The sequence below is a fragment of the Heterodontus francisci genome, chromosome 4 (genome assembly GCF_036365525.1).
Source record: "Heterodontus francisci isolate sHetFra1 chromosome 4, sHetFra1.hap1, whole genome shotgun sequence".
Classification (NCBI taxonomy): domain Eukaryota; kingdom Metazoa; phylum Chordata; class Chondrichthyes; order Heterodontiformes; family Heterodontidae; genus Heterodontus; species Heterodontus francisci.
Window position 1 is genome coordinate 42,766,265 of NC_090374.1, and position 20,608 is coordinate 42,786,872.

A 20,608-nucleotide genomic window follows, 5' to 3' on the forward strand; every position below is an offset into this window, starting at 1 on the left:
AGGTGTTTGGTGGTGGGCTCAAGCTGGAGGTGGTGGAAACAGTGGGGAATGATCCACTGAATGCAGAGGCTGGTGGAGTGGAAGGCGAGGACAAAGCAAATCCTATCATGGTTCTGGGAGGGAGGGGGAAGGGGTGAGAGCAGAAGTGCGAGAAATGGTGCGGACACGGTCGAGAGCCCTGCCAAATACAGTGGTGGGGAATCCTCGGTCAAGAAAAAAGGGACGACTTATCGGAAGTGCAGTTACGTTAGGTTGCATCGTCCAGACAGATGTGACGGAGACAGAGAAACTGCGAGAATGGAATGGAGTCCTTGTAGGAAGCAGAGTATGAGGAAATGCAGTCAAAATAGCTGCGGGAGCTAATGGGCTTATAATGAATATTCATTGATAGCATATCCCCAGAAATTATGACCGAGATGTCGAGGAAGGGACCCAAGAGCTGGAGATGGTCCATGTGGAAATTGGAAGCAAAGTTGATGAAATTTCTCCAGTTCAGGACGAGAGCAAGAAATGGCACTGATAACAATGCACTGGAGAAAGAGTTGAGGGATGGGGCTGCGTAGGAATTTTCCACATATCCCACAAAAAGGTAAGCATAGCTCGGCCCCATGAGGGTACCCATAGCGACACCTTTTATTTGGAGGAAGTGAGGAGTTAACGGAGAGGTTGCTCATTGTGAGAACCAGTCCAGCCTGGCGGAGGAGGGTGGTGGTGGTAGATTGAGACTGGTTGAGCCTCCGTTAAAGCAAGAAGAAGCAGTGCGCACTCAGACCATCCTGGTAGGGCTTGTAGGTGTAGATAGGTTGGATGACCATGGTGAAGAGGAGACGATTAGGGCTAGCAAATTGGATACTTAGTGGTGATGGACATCGCAAGAGTCATGAGTGTAGGTGGGAAGAGACTACACAAGGGGAGGAAAAATAGTGTCGAGACAGGAAGAAATCAGTTGAGTGGGGCAGGAAGAAGCTGAAACGATAAGTCTACCAGGGCAGTTCTGTTTGTGGATCTTGAAGGAGGCAGAAGCAGGCCATTTGGGGTGACTGAGGTTGGAGGCCATGGAGGGAAGATCTCCAGAGGAGATGAGGTCCTGGAAACTGAATGTTCAATGGGAGAGGTCGGAGGAAGTGTCAGAGACTTGGCGTTCAGCCTCTGCAAGGTAGAGGTCAGTTTACCAGACAACAATGGCACCACCCTTGTCAATAGGTTTGATCATCTTGGGGTTGGACCTGAGAGAATAAAGTGCAGAAAGTTCAGGGGGCGACAGGTCGATTGTTCTCCTTGGCGAAGAGAAGGTTAGGAGAAGATTTAATCGAAGTGTTCAAAATTGAGGGATTTTGATGGACTAGATATGGAGAAACTGTTTTCACTGGCAGGAGAGTTGATAATCTGAGCACATCAATTTATGTAATTGGCAAAAGAATCAGATGGGAGATGATATTTTTAATAGTGAGTTATGATCTGCAGTATATTGCCTGAAAGGTTGGTGGAAGCAGATTTAGTAGTAACTTTCAGAAGGAAAATGGATAACCACCTCACAAAGAAATATTTGCAGGTATATTGGGAAAGAGCAGGGGAATGGAACTAATTGGAAAGCTGTCTCAAAGAGCCGGCACAGGCACGATGAACCGAATGACAACCTTCAGTGCAGTTTGTCCCAGCCACTTTGAGTTGACCATCATGGTGCATTGAAAGTCTTAACATTTCAGTCTTTCACCCGCTTATTTGTGAATCTTTTCAATTAAAAAAAAAAATCCAGAAGTGCTTTTCCTGGTTTAATACTTAGCTGTAAGTGGCTAATTTAAACTGTCCTCATTTGATTACTTATTGACATAGATCAGATTTTTAAAAAACCTTCTTTTGAATCCAACTCCCCTTTTTGTCGTAATAAAACCAAAATATTGTGCTTGCTGGAAATGGGAAATGAGAACAAAGTGCTGGAAAATACTCATGAGGTCAGGCAGCATCTGTGGAGAGAGAAGCAGAGTTAATGTTTCACAACAGTGACCCTTCATCAGAACTCGTGTCACAAACCTGAAGTGTTAACTCTGCTTCTGTGACCCGAGTTCTGATGAAGGGTCACTGATCTGAAACATTAACTCTGCTTTCTCTCCACAGATGCTGCCAGACCTGCTGAGTATTTCCAGCACTTTGTTTTTATTCCCCTTTTTGTCATGCACCAAGCAGGCTAAAATATGAAAATATTTGTTTGGTCCCTGTGAACATTGTCTTTCCAATGCAAATTACTTCCCTGTGAACTGTACAACTTTTCTTTTGAGTCATATTGGTTTCTTTGTGGATTATATCTGTTATTCAAAGCATATACTGCATTTGAACTGTGTTGATGGGCTGTCATTGATATTGTGATAAAGATTAAAGCATGTATTACCATTGGGTGGGAATTGCATCACATTATGTATTTTGTAGACCAGGATTGTGTGTACAGGTGATTTCTGTGCAGCACATTAACCTGTGGTGCTTTACAATTTAACTTTTCAAGACAATGCCTTCAAGATCAGTTATTAAGCACAAAATGATTTGAAAGCCAAATCATTTTTAGAATATATAGCTTTTCATGCATATGCACTTCCTGTAATAAAGTCCAATTTTTTTCTCAGTTAAACTTGTCATATTATTCGATCAGTCTTTTCTGTTTTTTCTTGAATTTCACTTACAGATGATTTAGTCAGGAATGGTTGGTTTCCAAGGTGAGTGGTTGATTGCTTATCTTGTAAAACCACATAGGTCCATTTCCAGCCTAGCTGAAGTGATAGTGATTGTCGCTACCCAGTAATTGGTCCTTCATGTCACTTCTCTGACCCCCTTTCCCCTGTCCATTGCCTTCTCTTTTGTCCCAATATACCCTCCATTTTAATTTTTCCCTCTGAAGAAGGGTAGGGGGAAAGCAGAGATCGGGTGAGGAAAAGGGAGTGGAAGAGATGATGAGTATGTGAAGGGAAAACCAAGGATTTGCTTAAGAGAGGATGTCAATGAGTGAGTGTTGTAAGTGGAAAGTATGAAGGAGGGAGCTGTACAAAGGGTTTGGAGAGGACTGTGCAAGGGGTTGGTAGCAGGGGGATGAAATTTAGGCAAAAGGGAAAGAAGATGGAGCGAAGGGGGATGAGAATCAGGCACAATTCAGGCTAATTGTTTACATTTTCCCCACCCCTCAAAAACGCATCTGGCCCCATCCACCCTCTACTTTCATGTCATAAAATAATTACAAAGGAAAACTAGTAAACTAACCCATAGAATCAATATCATTGAAGACACAGAGCTAAGTTGTCTGGTTAACATCTCTAATTAACATGGTTGAAGGGAAGGAGATAGGTGGGGTTCAATAGAATTAATTCTGGGGATAATGCTAGTTGAAAACTGCATGTTCCAAAATTTTGAATGTACCTCTTTTTGACTTTTTAACAGCAAAGTGCTGGAAATAATTAAAATAAGTTGTGATTTGCTTTTCAAAGATATCACATTTTGGGTGCTGCCACCTCAGTCGTCTTCTGAAGTCAAGACCAGTCAGCCAGTATTGCAAATATAGATGCTTTGACCATTTCCAACAGATGTTCTAAATATACAAAGTACTATTTCCAGTATGGGTTGTCTGGAAGTGATGGCCTTGGGTAAAGAGGGAAGCTTTAAATCTTGCAAGAAACCATAAACAGACAAAAAAAAAGTTTTTGACTGCTTCCAGCTAGATGATGAGTAATTCATCCATCTAATTTGAAAAGCGAGACGTTAGTAGGGACATGAAAATTTGAACTTAAAATGTTTTATTTGCGATATTGCTTTTGTTGAAGGTTTAATATAGGTGTATTGCATATGTATTTGCATTTAATTTGCTTGATGCATTATGCATTTCCCTACAAAATTCTCTTGATATTTCCTAGCACTAGCTGACTCATTTTTAAATCAAGAAGAAGCAGAAATAATTTATTCTAGAGCTTTGCATGGCTAATTGTGTTTTGTTTTGGGCACCTGGAAAATAATTTGGGGAAGCATATTTAGTATCTTAATTTTGAAAAAGAAAATGTCCAGTTGCCATGTATTAATATTTTGACAACATTTCTCTAGATGCCTTTTGTGAAGAGTTGTAATTTTTCAGCAAATAAGAAATGTTCTGGGATTGGGGAAACTGCAGCATTTTCAGTGAAGTGGCAGTAAAGCTCTGAATAATGCAATACAGCTAATTGCCGCTCATTTGAAGAACTGAAACTTTTTAGATATATAAATGGAATTCCTTTTATTGTGCGCACCTATTCACATTTCCAAGGGTACTTCATAATGTATGAAAAGGGGAAAGAAGTCCAGACTGTTAAATCGCTTAAGTCATGGTGATGCATTGCGTTCAGTATCTTTGTTTAGCTTGATTAATTGGTTTGTATTTTAACTCACTGGTATCACAGCAGCAGTTTTGTATGATTTCTCCCCCCCCCCCCCCCCAAAAAAACTCTGATATAGTGAACTGATGTTAATTGCACACCAGCTAAATTACAATGATTTTATTAACTGTAATACAATTGTGGCAATATGATTTTAGATTTGGTGAAAAACATTGGGCCATCATTTGCTCTCAAAGTAGTGATAAGGCCAGTGCTGCTCGCTGTTATTTATGCGCAAATGCTACAGCAACTTGAGGTGAGAGCAGATGCACAGTCAAACGTGGAAGTCCAGAAGCTGTTGAGCACTCCACTGTTAATTTTGAGAGTACCACCTCCCTGTCTGCCTCACAATTGAAAAAATGCATTGAATTATCTGAAGATGCTGTACTTCAGCAGTAGATACACGCTAAGCTTGCCACAGAAAGTTAAGTCTTGTCCATTTCAATCTAAATACCCTTTTAATGGCATGATAAGTCTTAATTACTACCAGTAGCCCCTCTGTGGCACTGAAAATTAACTAAATTAACAAGTGCGGAGTTTCATTCTTTCAGGTTTAATTTGTTGGATCTAATTTTTAAATTTTCCTTTGTCTTTTTACACATTCATTCTCTCTCGCTTGCGCGCGCTCCCCCCCCCTCCAATCCAATCCTTTTTTCCCTTTCTTGATTTAGCATTCAATTCAACAACTCTAATTTATGCTTTCTTCTCAGTCCTTGTCCTATTAATTTCACAATCTTTCAATCTAATTGGTTAAGGAGTTGCTTGCCCTGTTCACTCAGCTCCCAGATGCTCGGCTTCGCCCTCTCTGAAATTATCAGCTTGCGCTTTCAGCAACATGCATTGCAAAATATCATCGTGATTAAATGTGTAAGTCTAACTAAGGGCAGGCATAATTTGTTATCGTGCTACAGCAAATTATGGCCTATTGAATGCTTTTTCTAATTTCTAAGCTATGGATTACCTTCCCTGCACCTCTCTGCCTCTCTTCCTCGCTTTCCTCCTGCAAGACATCACTTAAAATCTGTATCTTTGATCAAGCTTTTTGTCATCTGACCTAATATTTCCCTTATAAATGCAAGAAATGCTGGAAATACCCAGTCGTTCTGGCAGCATCTGTGGAGAGAGAAACAGAGTTAACCTTCATCAAAACTAATATTTCCCTATGTGGCTCGATGTCATGTTTTGTTTTATAATTCTCCTGTGACGTGCCTTGGGGCATTTTATTATGTTAAAGGTGCTATATAAATTGTTGTTTAGTGACTAGAATTCAACATGCAATAAAGCTGAAATCTTGCTTTACTGTTATATCGTAAGTACCAGTTGTAGTCTAGTACTTGCATAAAATGATGTAGAACTAGCTGATCAAAACTGTTTTAGGCATCATTTTGGTCAGGCAAAGTGAAGCTGTGTGCCTAATTTGAGATACAGAACAAAGGTTGTTGATACTAAAATGCTTAAAAGAACAACACATTATCTGAGAACTCCTGGCTGGAGTTGCATTTCACCTTTTACAAAGATGAAGCAGAGAGTAGATTCATCACTCTTCATGAACTGAATCCATGGGTGCAGACAGTGGGCATGCGCTTAAGTGCTAAACATATGCTACAATAGCCCTTTTAAGAAATGTGCTGATAAGTGGCAAGTAACATTTGTGCCACACAAGTACCGGACAATGTCGATCAAAAAGGAAGAATCTAACCATCTCCCCGTGACATTCAACAGCGTTACTATCAACATCATGGGGGTTATCATTGACCAGAAACCGAACTGGAGCAGTCACATAAATACTGTGGCTACAAGAGCAGGTCAGAGGTTGGGAATTCTGCCATGAGTAATCCACCACCTGACTCCCCAAAGCCTGTCCACTATCTACAAGGCACAAGTCAGGAGTGCGATGGAATACTCTCCATTTGACTGGATGAGAGCAACTCCAACAACACTCAGGAAGCTTGACACCATCCAGGACAAAGCAGCCTGCTTAATTGGCACCTCAGCCGTCACCTTCAACATTCACTGCCTCCACCACCGATGCACATTGGCAGCAGTATGTACCATCTACAAGTTGCACTGCAGCAACTCATCAAGCCTCCTTCGACAGCACCTTCCAAACCCGCCACTTGTTCCACCGAGAAGGGCAGCAGAAGCATTGGAACACCACCACCTGCAAGTTCCCCTCCAAGCCACACACCATCCTGACTTAGAAATATATAGCCAACTCTTCACTGCTGTTGGATCAAAGTCCTGGAACTCCCTCCCTAACAGCACTGTGGGTGTACCAGCACCAGATGGACTGCAGCGGTTCAAGAAGGCAGCTCGCCACCACCTTCTTGAGGGCAATTAGGGATGGGCAACAAATGCTGGCTTTGTCAGTTATGCCCGCATCCCATGAAACGAATAACAAGAAAAAAATAAGTGATGCTCTCCAGGGATTTGTGTGTTGAGTGTATGCACCAAGCTTACAATTTAAGAAAAAATGATGTGTTTGTCTTGTGGAGCTGTGTTCTATGTAATAATCATCTGTAGGGAAGAGATTGCCATGCCTTTGGCGATGATCTTTGCGTCCTCACTGTCCACTGGAGTTGTACCAGATGATTGGAGGGTGGCAAATGTTATTCCCTTGTTCAAGAAAGGGAATAGGGATAACCCTGGGAATTATAGACCAGTCAGTCTTACGTCGGTAGTGGGCAAATTATTGGAGAGGATTCTGAGAGACAGGATTAATGATTATTTGGAAAAGCATAGTTTGATTAGAGACAGTCAGCATGGCTTTGTGAGGGGCAGGTCATGCCTCACAAGCCTTATTGAATTCTTTGAAGATGCGATAAAACACGTTGATGAAGGAAGAGCAGTGGATATGGTGTATGTGGATTTTAGTAAGGAGTTTGATAAGGTTCCCCATGGTAGGCTCATTCAGAAAGTAAGGAGGCATGGGATACAGGGAAAGTTGGCTGTCTGGATACAGAATTGGCTGGCCCATAGAAGACAGAGGGTGATAGTAGATGGAAAGTATTCAGCCTGGAGCTCGGTAACCAGTGGTGTTCTGCAGGGATCTGTTCTGGGACCTCTGCTCTTTGTGATTTTTATAAATGACTTGGATGAGGAAGTGGAAGGCTGGGTTAGCAAGTTTGCCGATGAAACGAAGGTTGCTGGAGTTGTGGATAGTGTGGAAGGCTGTTGTAGGTTGCAACGGGACACTGACAGGATGCAGAGCTGGGCTGAGAAGTGGCAGATGGAGTTCAACCTGGAAAAGTGTGAAGTGATTCATTTTGGAAGGTTGAATTTGAATGGCGAATACAGGCTTAAAGACAAGATTCTTGCAGTGTGGAGGAACAGAGGGATCTTAGGGTCCATGTCCATCGATCGCTCAAAGTTGCCACCCAAGTTGATAGGGTTGTTAAGGCATATGGTGTGTTGGCTTTCATTAACGGGGATTGAGTTTAAGAGCCGCGAGGTTATGCTGCAGCTCCATAAGGCCCTGGTTCGACCACACTTGGAATATTGTGTTCAGTTCTGGTCGCCTCATTATAGGAAGGATGTGGAAGCTTTAGAGAGGGTGCAGAGGAGATTTACCAGGATGCTGCCTGGACTGGAGGGCATGTCTTACGAAGAAAGACTGAGGGAGCTAGGGCTTTTCTCATTGGAGCGAAGAAGGATGAGAGGTGACTTGATAGAGGGGTACAAGATGATGAGAGACATAGATAGAGTGGATAGCCAGAGACTTTTTCCCAGGGTGGAAAGGGCTATCACCAGGGGGCATAATTTTAAGGTGATTGGAGGAAGGTTTAGGGGAGATGTCAGAGGTAGGTTCTTTACACAGAGAGTGGTGGGTGCGTGGAATGCGCTGCCAGCGGTGGTAGTAGAAGCAGATACATTAGGGACATTGAAGCGACTCTTGGATAGGTACATGGATGATAGTAGAATGAAGGGTAGGTAGTTAGTTTGATCTTAGAGTAGGTTAAAGGTTCAGCACAACATCGTGGGCCGAAGTGCCTGTACTGTGCTGTACTGTTCTATGTAATTTTCGTTCTACAATACTGATGTGCTCTGTTGCTATATAACAAATGGTTCTATGTACCAACATGCTGAATGGCCTCATTCTGTACTGTATTTTCTATGTTCATGGAGTTGTCATTTAATTCCATATTTGTACCTAATTCAGCATGTGTACTTATGGTTAATTCTGGTTGAGTCACATATTCTTATGCACAGAACTTGCGCTAATTATATTGCTGAAAAGTTCAACAGATTAGCATCTTGTCAACAGATTTTGCCTTTTTTCCCAATTTATGGTGTTTAATGTCAGTGTTAGTCTGAATAAAAAGAAGGCAAAATAATCTGGTAGCGCACAGTTGCCACTACATAAATGTTTAATCTTTCAAGACTGAAAAGGCATACCAGCTTGCAGATTCTTAATGAGATATTCCAGTGCTTGGTTGGTTGATGGGTGGTGGCTGTGGTCATGTGGTATTGTACCTCTGCCAGTTGTGTCTTCACCACCTTGTAATTTTTAGGAGAAATTGTGCACCTCACACATTAAGAATAGTGTGGTTTCAGTGTCGAGTGAGGCAAGGGTTTAAACTCTACTCATAAACATATTCATATGCTCTGCTGAGTAACCTCACATTTTCGTTTAGCTTCTGTTTAAAGTTTTTGTCAAATTTAATATTGAGAACTGGAATGGATTGTGCATGGCCCGTGAAAGGGGGCTGCTTTGATTGGGTAAAAGGCCACTGTCTTTTGTCCCCCCTCTTTTCTTTCAAATAATTTGAGATCCTTCACATTTTATGTTGTTTGCATCCTGTTGCTCATGTAATAACAGAACACAAGAAACAATTTGCACTAACTATTTCAAAGGTTGCATAATGAAAATATGCTTGCAGCAGTCTCACTAACTAGATTATCTGCAAGCCTGCTCTGTATGTACACTTCATGTCTCACTTCTATGTGTATCAACAGTATGTTGCAGTATAGGACTCTTAACTAGATCATGATTGTAATGAGCAAAAAGTAAGTCTGTCTGTGCTCTGCTGTATTGGTTTCTGTCAGTTGGAACTAAGAACTGGCTTTGTGGAACAGAAATTGTCACTGTTGTATGTACCTGGCTTCATGCCCATCTGGACTCTGGAAAACCCAAATTCCAGAATTGATCATGGAGACCAATAATTTGCAATTTTAACAAGAAAATCAAATCACAGAATGTGATACTGTAACACCACTAACAATCTTGAAATTCCATGTCATGAAAATTAACTTTATGTATTTAGTTAACTAGTAGCCTAGTCACATTTCAACACTTTTGGAAGTTGTTTTGAAGATAAATGTTGAAGACAATTTTTTTTTGGTGGGGGTGGGGGAGAGAAAAGGAGTTATAACTTTGAATCTTCCTGCTTTAGATCGTTTAGTTTTGTTTTCTTATTTGCAAATAAGCTGAGGGATAAGTAGATTGCTAATACTGTATCTTTTATAAACCTACAATGGAGGATTTAAATGGGCTGGGTGATGACATTTGGTTGGTTGATATTTAGAGTCGTACAGCATAGAAACAGGCCCTTCGGCCCACGGCGTCCATGCCGACCATAATGCCTATCTATACTAATCCCACCTGCCTGCATTAATTCCATATCCCTCTATGTCTTGCTCATTCAAGTACCTGTCCAGATGTCTCTTAAATTTTGCTACTGTTCCTGCCTCCACCACCACCTCTGGCAGCTCATTCCAGAGACCCACTATTCTTTGTGTGAAAAATTTACCCCTTTGATCCCCTTTAATCCTCCTCCCTCTCACACAAAATAGTGACCCTATTCTCTGGCTGCTCGCTCCCACTTAAGGGGTAATGCGGCGACGCAGGAGCGAGTAGCCGAGAGGAGGAAAGCAGCGCGGCCTAGAGCTAGCGGCTGGAGGGAAGACGTGAAGCGGGAAGTGAGTGGCTGGTGAACGGGTGAGGGGAGGAAGCATCGAGGCCTGGAGCGAATTGCGAAGGGGGGAGAGTGGCTAGTGGGGTGGGAGCAAGTGACAGGATAGATCTGCAGCCTCAAAGTCTACCATTCAGCCGCTTCCTCTAGCCGAGTGGGGTGGGGGAGGGGGTGGTGGTGCTGGATACCCGATGACGCTTTATTGCGCATGTGCAAAGATGGACCAGGCGCGGATATGCGATGATGTCATTCTGCGCTCGCGCCACTTAGTCCTGGCAAGATGTAGCTGCGCATGTGCACAGCTTGGCGCACACTGATGACATCAACAGGCTGCTACGTTGTCAGGAAATCTTTGGCTGCCATTAGCAAGAGCTTCCTGCATTATCAAAATACTAGTGACATAATGCCTTTATTTGATAGTTGCAGCAATATTAAAGTTCAACCTGATGCCACCAACAAGATTGTTCCTTGGTCTAATAAGATCCAGTTATTTTTGTACTGTACATCAAAAAAAAATGCATTTTCCTAGTTTAAATTGCTGTAAGAACAAAATTATAGTAGTTTAATCAGTCAGACTTATGATTGAAGAAGCCATGAAGGATTTATTACAATATAAACATGTCTACACTTGATAATACTGATAAAACATATTTTAGTGCTAGAAGGAAGTCTGAAAAGTCATTCCATATTTATTCGTGGTGTTTCTAGGCACAATACATCCTTATTTTGTTTTACTAATGCATCTTTCACTTTACTTTCTTTGCTAAACCAATGTGACGATTGCATATATTAAAGAAATTTTATGTGTCTTTTCAGGGATTCAAGAATTTCCAGAAAATATCAAAAACTGCAAGGTCCTATCTGTTGTTGAGGCCAGTGTAAACCCTATTTCAAAGTAAGTTTCAATTGACTTCTCCAGTTGATGCATTTATGATCAGCAATTAACTTTTTGATGTATAATTTGTTTTGATGCTGGTTTGGAAGAGTGTGGTGGTGCTAAAGGTTTGGTTTCCAGCCGTCTTAACTATTATTCACTCGCACTTAGTTTGGTTATAATATGCTGCATATTCTTGAAGTGTCTTTAGAGTAGTCCTTTCCTTGCCCAGAGTTAAAGTTGTAGTGGGGAATGTTGGATATGATGCAAAAATAAAAAGAATATGGAAGTTTTTGAAAAATGATTTGTTTATAATATTACTGGCATCATTTCAGAAATATATTTACGGAAAGTTGATTTTAAGAAATACTTCCTGATACACAATTCTGCATACCAGCACTTTGTTCCCACCAGTGCTCTGGGTGTGATGTGCTAAATATAAAAGGCTATCTTTGGGTATAATTAGAGACTCGAATTTATGGGATAGAAGGAGGCCATTTGCTGTTTCCAATATAGAATAGTGACACAATCTAGTTGGGCAACGAAAGCCAGAGCTCCCTGGATAACAAAAGAGCGAGAAAGATGAAGCAGAAAAAGAGGGCATGTGACTGATGTCAGGCTAATAATACAAGTGAGAACCAGACTGAATATAGAAAGCTCAGAGGGGAAGTGAAAAAGAAAGTAAGACAAGCAAAGAGAGTATGAGAAATACTGACAGCTAGCGTAAAACTGAATCCTTATAGGTATATAAGTATTAAAAAGTTAGTAAGAGGAGAATTGGACCAAAAAAGGACTGGATGGAATGCATCCAAGGATGGTGAGGGAAGTAAGGTAGGAAATTGCAGAGGCGCTGGCCATAATCTTCCAATCCTCCTAAGGTATGGGTGGTGGTGCCTGAGGACTGGAGAATTGCGAATGTTACATACTTGTTCAAAAAAGAATGTAAGGATCAACCCAGCAACTACAGACCAGTCAGTTTACCCTCAGTGGTGGGCAAGCTTTTTAAAAACTGTAATCTGAGACAAAATTAACAGTCATTTGGACAAGTGTGGATTAATTAATAAAAGACAACATGGATTTGTTGAGGGCAAATCATGTTTAACTAACTTGCTTGAGTTTTTTGATGATGTAACAGAGGGTTGGCTACTTTCTAGTTTCAGAGCTGTGTGTGTAATAATTTGGATTGGACAAAGAAAGCCCAATCAGTTAGAGAGATGAGTTGACAGGTGGCAGATACAATTCAATATAGTTAAGTGCGAATCATGTTCTTTGCGGAGTCCAAACAAGGAACAAGGGGGAAATTAATTTAAGTCCCCCAATATCGCCACTCTGGATAGTTCTTGCACGTCTGATTTCTCTGCAGATATGCTCTTCTATTTCTGCCACCATTTGGAGTCCTATAGAATACCCCCAGTACCGTGCTTCTCAATTCTAACCAAATGGATTCTGTCCTTTCCTCCTCAAAGACATCCTCTGTTTCCACCACTACAGTGTCTTCCCTAATCAGTACTGCCACCCCACCTCGTTTTTATCGTTCCATATCTTTTCTGAACACTTTGTATCCTTGACTATCAAGTACCCAGTCCTCACTATGTTTAAGCCACATTTCGATTATTGCTACTACATCATATTCCCACATGCCTGTAGCTCACGAACCTTATTCACCACATTTTTGTGCATTTACGTACATGCAATTGTACACCTATCTTTGTATCCCTGGATGTCCTCCTTAGTCTCCTATCTAATATGTTACAGGACCATTCTCTAGTACTGTCCAACACACTCACTTTGTGCACCTTATTCTTTTCTACTTCTATATACTGGGGCCCACCCCCTGCCAATTTAGTTTAAATCCTCCCTCACCACACTAGTGAACCTCCTCGTGAGGATATTAGTCCCAGTTCTGTTGAGATGCAACCCATCCCTTTTGTATAGTTGCCTCATGCCCCAGAACTGGTCCCAATGCTTCAGGAATATGAAACACTCTCCCCTGCAGCATGCCTCAAACCATGCATTGATCCTCCTATTTCTACTCTTGCTAGTGCATGAATCTGGGAGCAACCCAGAGATTACTACCTTTGAGGTCCTACTCTTTAACTTCCTCCCTAGCTCCTGATCATCTGACCCAAGGATCTCAGTACCTGCGCTCTGTCATTGGTACTAACATATACCATGACTTCTGGCTCACTCCTTTCTCCCTGCAGAATATGCTACAGCTTTTGTGATGTCCTTTACCTTGACACCAGGGAGAGCAACACCATGCAGGACTCACGATGTTGGTTACAGAAATGCCGTCCATCTCCCTAACTATGGACTCTCCTATAACAACTGCATTTTTACACTTTGCTGTTTCCTCCTGTGCAGTTTCTTGCCCATTTGGGCTGCACTCCTTCACAGTGTCTCGCTCCTGGCGGTTTGAATGTGACACGCACCCTGAAAATTCCTGTACCTTCTGTCTCTTCCTACTCTTCTGGATGGCCACCCACCTACTTTTACTGTCTGTGGGGTGACCAGCTCCTGGAATGTACAATCCAGGAAGCTATCCTGCTCCCTGATGCTCCGCAGTGACTCCAGCTGCCCCTCGAGCATGAATCCTGAGCTTGAACTGAAGCGGCTGAAGATACTTTCTACGCATGTGGTCCTCCATCGAACAATCCCTCACTATGAACATTCTTGAGTGTCACCATTGACCAACAACTTAACTGGAACAACCACAGAGCAGGTCAGAGGCTGAGTATTTCCACCACCTACAAGGCACAAGTCAGGAGTGTGATGGAATACATTCCACTTGCCTGGATGAATGCAGCTCCAACAACACTCAAGAATGTCAACACCATCCAGGATGAAGCCACCCACTTGATTGGCACCACATCCACCACTTCAAACATTCATGCCCTCCACCACTGGCACACCGTGGCTGCAGTGTGTATCATCTACAGGATGCACTACAGCAGTTTGCCAAGGTGTCTTCGACAGCACTACTAAAAGCCAGCAACGTCGTCCTCCTAGGACAAGGGCAGCAAGCGCATGGAACAACACAACTGGAAGTTCTTGAAAACATATCACTGTCCCTTCATTTTCGCTGGTTCAAAATCCTGAAAATGCCTACCTAAGAGCACTATGGGTGCACCTTCACCACATGAACTGCAGCGGTTCAAGAAGGCGACTCACCACCACTTTCCCAAGGGCAGTTTCTGATGCACATTAAATGTTGGCTTTGCCAGTGATGCCCGGATCCCATGGATAAACTTTTTAAGCAAAATGACCAATTAATCTGTTTTTGTGACGTGTTGAGAAACAGATACTCAGCAGAATACTGGGAGAAGTCCTCTGCTCTTCTTTGAGCAGTGTTTTAGAAATTGGGATATAGTGTACGAGAGTTAAGTGGAGATTCAATAGAAGTTGCTAATATTATGTGAGGTTTTTGACTGAATGGGAAAAGACTATGTCCTCTGGGTGGGGAGTCAGTGACAAGGGGCTTATTAATTTAAAATAAAGTGTGGAGAAATTTCTTCATAGAGAGCGTTGAAGCATAGAATGCTGTGCCAGAGGGGATGGTTGAGACAGAAACCATTGCAACTTTTAAGAGAAAATTGAACACATATTTGAGATGTAGGAAAGTACAGGACAGTAGGGAAGAGAGGCAGACAGTGTAATTAGAATTAAATTATTGAAGATGAAACAAGTGGCTCCTATCTGTGCTAGAAACTGTCTGTGGCCCTTTCGAGTATTGTGCATATACTACTTTTTTTTAAATGAGAAAATGGCATACAGCTTATCCAGTTGGCTGCCTTATTTCAAAGTGTAGTGTTACCATTGTTGTTCTTTGTTAGATCAATTCCTGATACAATTTTCTTTCTAATGCTTCAAATGAATTGGAACCCACTGCAATTGGTCCTAATCAATACTGCAAGTCAGTGGTTCCAGGTGGTTATTCCCTGAATGGAAGGGTCTGTATGGGAGGGAAAAAGGTACTTAGATAACCTTTTTTTGGGGTTGGGGTGGTTTCTGGGGAAGTGAAACCAGAACTTGTTTTGATGTAATATGCAGGGGTTGGCAATGTGTCTGTGGTAAAAATGTTGAGGTTCATGGTAATTTAAAATGTCTTTCTCCAAGCTTTTTAGCTTGTGTTTTTAAAATAATGTCGCCACTAGTTTATTTTAAAACACAAATTTAAAGACTTGGAGCAAGCGATTTAAAATTACCTGGAGCAAAGTTAGAAAGGATCAGGATCATCAGGGCATTGGGCTAGGTCCCAGAACAGGGGTCGCCAACACGTTGATCGTGAGCCACTGATAGCTCACCGGCGGTCTTTGAGTAGCTTTCCAACTGTGACTGGAGTATGAGCAGTGCAGGTGCTGGAGCAAGTGCAGTGCTGGGCAGTGACTGGAGTAAGCGCAGTACAAGTGCTGGAGCATGTGCAGTGCCAGGCGGTGACTGGAATATGAGCAATACAGGTGCTGGAGCATGTGCTGTGCTGGGCAGTGACTGGAGTAAGCGCAGTACAGGTGCTGGAGCATGTGCGGTGACTGGCGCATGCGCAGTAGAGGTGCTGAAGCTGGACGGAGGTAGATGTGACTCATCCGCAGCAGATGAGAAAATGCCATGTGCAGGAAAGGAATGGAGCCAGTGGGTAGGCAGGGAGGCTTCATAAACACTTGGTGTAGGCCTCAAACACCCCAATAGGCTACCGGTCCCGCCTTTGCACCAAGCGGGGCGGCAGCTGCGGGGCTTTTCCTGGTGGCAGGCTTGGGTTAATGGCCAGCAGCTTCCTGGCTCTTTTGGAGGAACTAAGGATTAATAAACTGTAACATCAAACACCAAAACTTTAAAGGAAACTTAGCTCTGTTATAAAGGCCCCTGGGAAAGGGGAGGGAGGAACCACTTGGGACACACATAGGGCAGGCGGAATCCCACTCCCTGGACTGTGCCACACCTGGGCCAGGCTGGCTCAAGGTGCAGGAAGCTGCAAGCTGCCAGGTTGAGTTGTGGACTGGGAGAGGTAGGGAGTTTGAGTGGCTGGCCTGGGGGGAAAATCAGGGCAGGCATAGCCACTGCTCCCCCTTTTCCTCTTGCGATGTTTTACTGGAGTCGCATTGATTGTTTCTCAACTCTGTCTCCCTATCCTGGTAATGTAGGTGGATTGTAGGTTGCTGAGAGTGTTGGACTATATTGTCTCTCATTTAGACACTCCCATAAATACTGGTTCAACATAATAGATATAAAGGAGGATGGGAAGTTGAGTAAATGAGCCATTTCACAAAGACTATCAGTATTACGCAGGTTCTGGTGTTAGACTCTGTGAAGGATATCAATCTACACAGTCATATCTCGTTCAATTTTTGGATTAGAACACATTTAGAAAGTCTAACTTGCATTAAGTGTCCTCAATGACGGGGGAGTGACTCAGGAGGCAGTTGTGAATTCTAATTCTATGTTCACATTTTTCTCCCTTTTTTTTCTACCTGTGGCAAAACATGACGTTGAATTTGAAAAAAGAATTGTTCAACTCGGCTTGGGAAAGAGACTGTTACTTCTCTGTCTTGGTTTTGATCACGCAGTGATTTAGCTAACTGGATACATGCTAACACAACTTCAGAGCATGGTGTAGCTAGCTCTATTCTGTCAACAAAAGTAATTTGCTTTGACATTGCATACTATTTTGCTATCTAGCTAATACAGTTGTGCTGCTCTCCATTGATGTTTGTACGCTTAGCTACTCGATAGGGAGAAATGTTTTCTAAGATGGACTGTGTTTTGATGGCATAAGGTTTGCTTTGCACTTTATATACAGATTAATTGCCCCCATGTCGTGGCTGAGTCAATAATTTTATCAAATGTCCATGATGCAACATGTTGGTGCCTATCCCTGGTAATATATGACACAGTATCTTGTTTTCGTATGCCAAATAACTTGGATTAGAGTTCCTGCCTTTAATTTTTTTCCAACGGCCTAACTTCATGGCTCAATGTTCCAAAACTTGGAATCATTCTTGTTGCTCTTTTCTGAAATCCTTTCCCCTGCCTTATGAGCAATGCTGATCAGCTTGTTTTCATCGGTAGCATAGTTGAGATGAAAATTTGCTGCATCAGGTTAGTCCATGTTCGAGTGCCAATACTGGTATAAATAATGTTCTGCCCAGTTTCAGTTGCGATTTCAAAAAGGATGAAATAAAATAGGATATGTACCAGATATCTAATGATGTTAGCCCATGATCTTGAGACAGAGCATCAGACGTGAAGAAAATGTAGCTGAAGTGTTTTCCTTTATCCTTTATTTTGTTAAAAATGTTCTCTTGATTATCATTATTTCATTACCTTGTATTGAAATTTCCCCTAGAACCCATTCAGAAAATTGAACAGTTTTCCATTTTCTTCGCCTCCCTTCCAGGCTTCCTGATGGCTTCACACAGTTACTGAACTTGACTCAACTTTACCTAAATGATGCCTTTTTGGAGTTTTTGCCAGCAAACTTTGGAAGGTAAACAAGTTATTTTATTCCCAATTACATAATGTCTTGGTAGAAATGCAGTCATTTGGTGGATTAACTGATTACTTTGAATCCATTGAAGCTTCTCTTTTTGAATTTTGTTTGTTCTCTTTTGTTTGTGTGGCCTCTTTCTGTGCCATAAACTTTCTATGATTCTATGTTCCTATAAAACTGTTCTTGACTCTAGAATTCCTTACTTTTCCTCTTTTTTTTTTAGTTGGTCATTTGGTACACCCTATTGGCTAAATAGTGAACTTCTCTAGGTCTGTGAGTGGCTGATTGGGGTGCTCATGAGTACCTAAATTGGTTCAATCTATTTTTCCCCTTGTGGGATAATACATAATCTTCCCATGGCATATTTCCCAGTTGGTCCTTCCTTGTTGAACAAGCGTAGATTTGTAATAGAACCAAAATATTTGTGCTCATCCATGTCTGAAATGTCAGTCTAGCAATAAAAGTTGAAATAAAAACTAAGTGTTGGAAATACTCAGTATTTCAAGCACTTCTGTTTTTATTTCAGATTTCTGGCATCTGCAGTATTTTGCTTTTATTATAGCAATATAAGTTCTTGCGTTTGACAGGGGATGTGCATTTGTAAGCATTATTCAAATGTACATGGTGCATTTAACATTAGTACCTTGTACTCTTAGCTAAATGATGCTGTGAACCATTTTTTGACCTGTGATTTATTCTTGTAGCAGGGGTTGAAAATGCTATACTTTTGTAGTGGGTGTTTAAATGTATTGAAGTTTTACTCCCCAAAAAATTTTGCTTTCGTGATAGTAATTCAATCCAGGTGACATCTGGTTACGGGTATGATATCCCTAATGGTAATCATGCTGTTTGTTCTGCTTTTAATTTTTCAAAGTAAGTAAACATGAGCAGCAAAATGATTTATAGGAATGAAGTAGAGGCCCTCAGGTTTTTTAAAAAGTCTTCATGAATCTGCACTGTTGCTTTTAACCTCTTCCATTCCCCTCGTGCTGTGCACCATGATGTCAAACTGATGTATTTACACTGGTAGAAAAGTTGCGCTGCTTAGGGTAATAAGCATAAGATCGCACCAGGCTGTATGTCATTTTGCTGCTCTGTGTATCTGGAAAAGTCTCAAGATGTCTTTTGTGTTTAGTGGATTTTGTGAGAGTGATATTTTTATTTAAAGTTGTTCACACAACAGGGCAAACAAGGTAGATGTAGGTAAAATATGATTGCTTTTGTAGAACACTAGCTAAAATGTATCTCGTACTATTTTAAATAAAAACGTTAACTTATAATGACAGCATGTTGTAGTATATGTTGTAGGTGCTTGTGTTCATATTCTCTGTAAATTTGATGTTTACTTCCTGTAATGGAATATATGAATAAAATTGAATTCAACTTGGAAGCATAGATCTTGGGGGTTCAGGCGAAAATGAGCTAAAAGCAGTTCTATCTGGAATTCGAACATTTCCTTATAAATAATGGATGCTAAATGAACCAAGGAATGTGAGATATAAACAAAATTTTACTTTGCATGTTCAGTAGTTCATCTGAATACTCGGGCAAAGCTTTATTTGTGCATTCATCTATTTAAACATTAATGGGAGATGAAACTCTCTGAATGCAATTAGGAAATCAGTGGACTGCTGTCTTTACATAATCTGCTAAAAGAAATGTGAATTATAATAGAATATCTAAGCTTATTTTATTCTTACCTAAATAATTGACCAGCACTAAACTGGCTTTCACTTGATGGGATATGGAGATAGTCTTGCGTACATGGCAATAAGCATTTACTGTTGAGTGTTGAGTTCTAACTGGATTTAGGTTTCAATTACCAAGTTACCCAGATACTTTAAAATCTGCACATCACCTTATTCATTGTAATTATGACCGACAGAGTAAGTTTTGTCTTCTGTAATGGTATGCAACGCAAATAATTGTTATAATTAGAAATGTATGTTGTACAAAGGTCATTTTGAAGTTTCTGATGACATTGTTGTCAGCTTAATTGTTTTATGGAATATACCCAAAGGGATAATGAGCCACAGTTTTCTTATAATGTTTTTCAGCAATTATAATGTGCACTTCTTGACCCACATACTGCTGTGTAATCCTTTTGTGCACTTAAACTCACCACCTTAATAGCAAGGCAAAACTGGATGTGCTGAAAGTAGGTCAGTCAGAATTTGCAAAGAGCAAAGGCAGATTATGTTGTGGGTATGTATCTTTAGCAGAACATTATAAGTGTAATACCTGATGCCACAAATCTACACAAGTTGCTAGATGGTAAACAGTTACTATATTTCTCTTTTTAAAAATTCTTTCATGGGATGTGGGCGTCACTGGCAAAGCCAGCAGTTGTTGCCTATCCCTAATTGCCCTTGACAACTGAATGGCTAGCTAAGTCATTTCAGAAGGCAGTTAAGAGTCAACCACATTGCTGTGGGCTTCTAATACAGACTGGTCAAAATTAATGTAATATTTGGGAGCCCTCTTCCCATCAACTTAATAAATGAATCAAAAACCACGCATAACATTTTATATTGAAATGTTATGGGGCTTCTGGAATAATTTTTGTTAGCACCTTGCGCTAACAATCAGGTGTTTCTTTGTTGTGTGGGCTAAGTTCCCAGCACAGACCAAAGTTTCCGTTTTAGGTTACCACCTTGCATCCATAGCTGTATTCTGCACGCTGATGGTTCACAGAATGTAGTTAAGTTTTTTTTTGTTGAACTTGCCACTTCATTAAGTCAGTTTCTCAGGCATGTACTGTCAGCTTTGTTGGATATCAGGTTCTTATTCATATGGTTCTATCCCCAGCTCGGAAGGTCAGTATATTTTATTTCATTAATTTGACTTCCAATTTCTGCCCCGCCCCCACCTTCACATGGTCCGTCTCTGACTCTTCTTTGACTTCTCTATCTCCATTTCTGCAGATAGACTGTTGACCAGTATCTATTATAAGCCC

General features: G+C 41.3%; 1 protein-coding gene across 3 annotated transcripts in view; it reads left to right on the top strand.

The window, feature by feature from the left end:
• Nucleotides 1-20,608, top strand: part of erbin (erbb2 interacting protein) — a 287,800-nt gene that overhangs the window by 137,002 nt on the left and 130,190 nt on the right. For all 3 annotated transcript variants that reach the window (XM_068029426.1, XM_068029428.1, XM_068029427.1), the window contains exons 4-5: nucleotides 11,111-11,189; nucleotides 17,560-17,649. In XM_068029426.1, coding sequence (XP_067885527.1) covers nucleotides 11,111-11,189; nucleotides 17,560-17,649 — 169 coding nt within the window. The remainder of the gene's footprint in view (nucleotides 1-11,110; nucleotides 11,190-17,559; nucleotides 17,650-20,608) is intronic.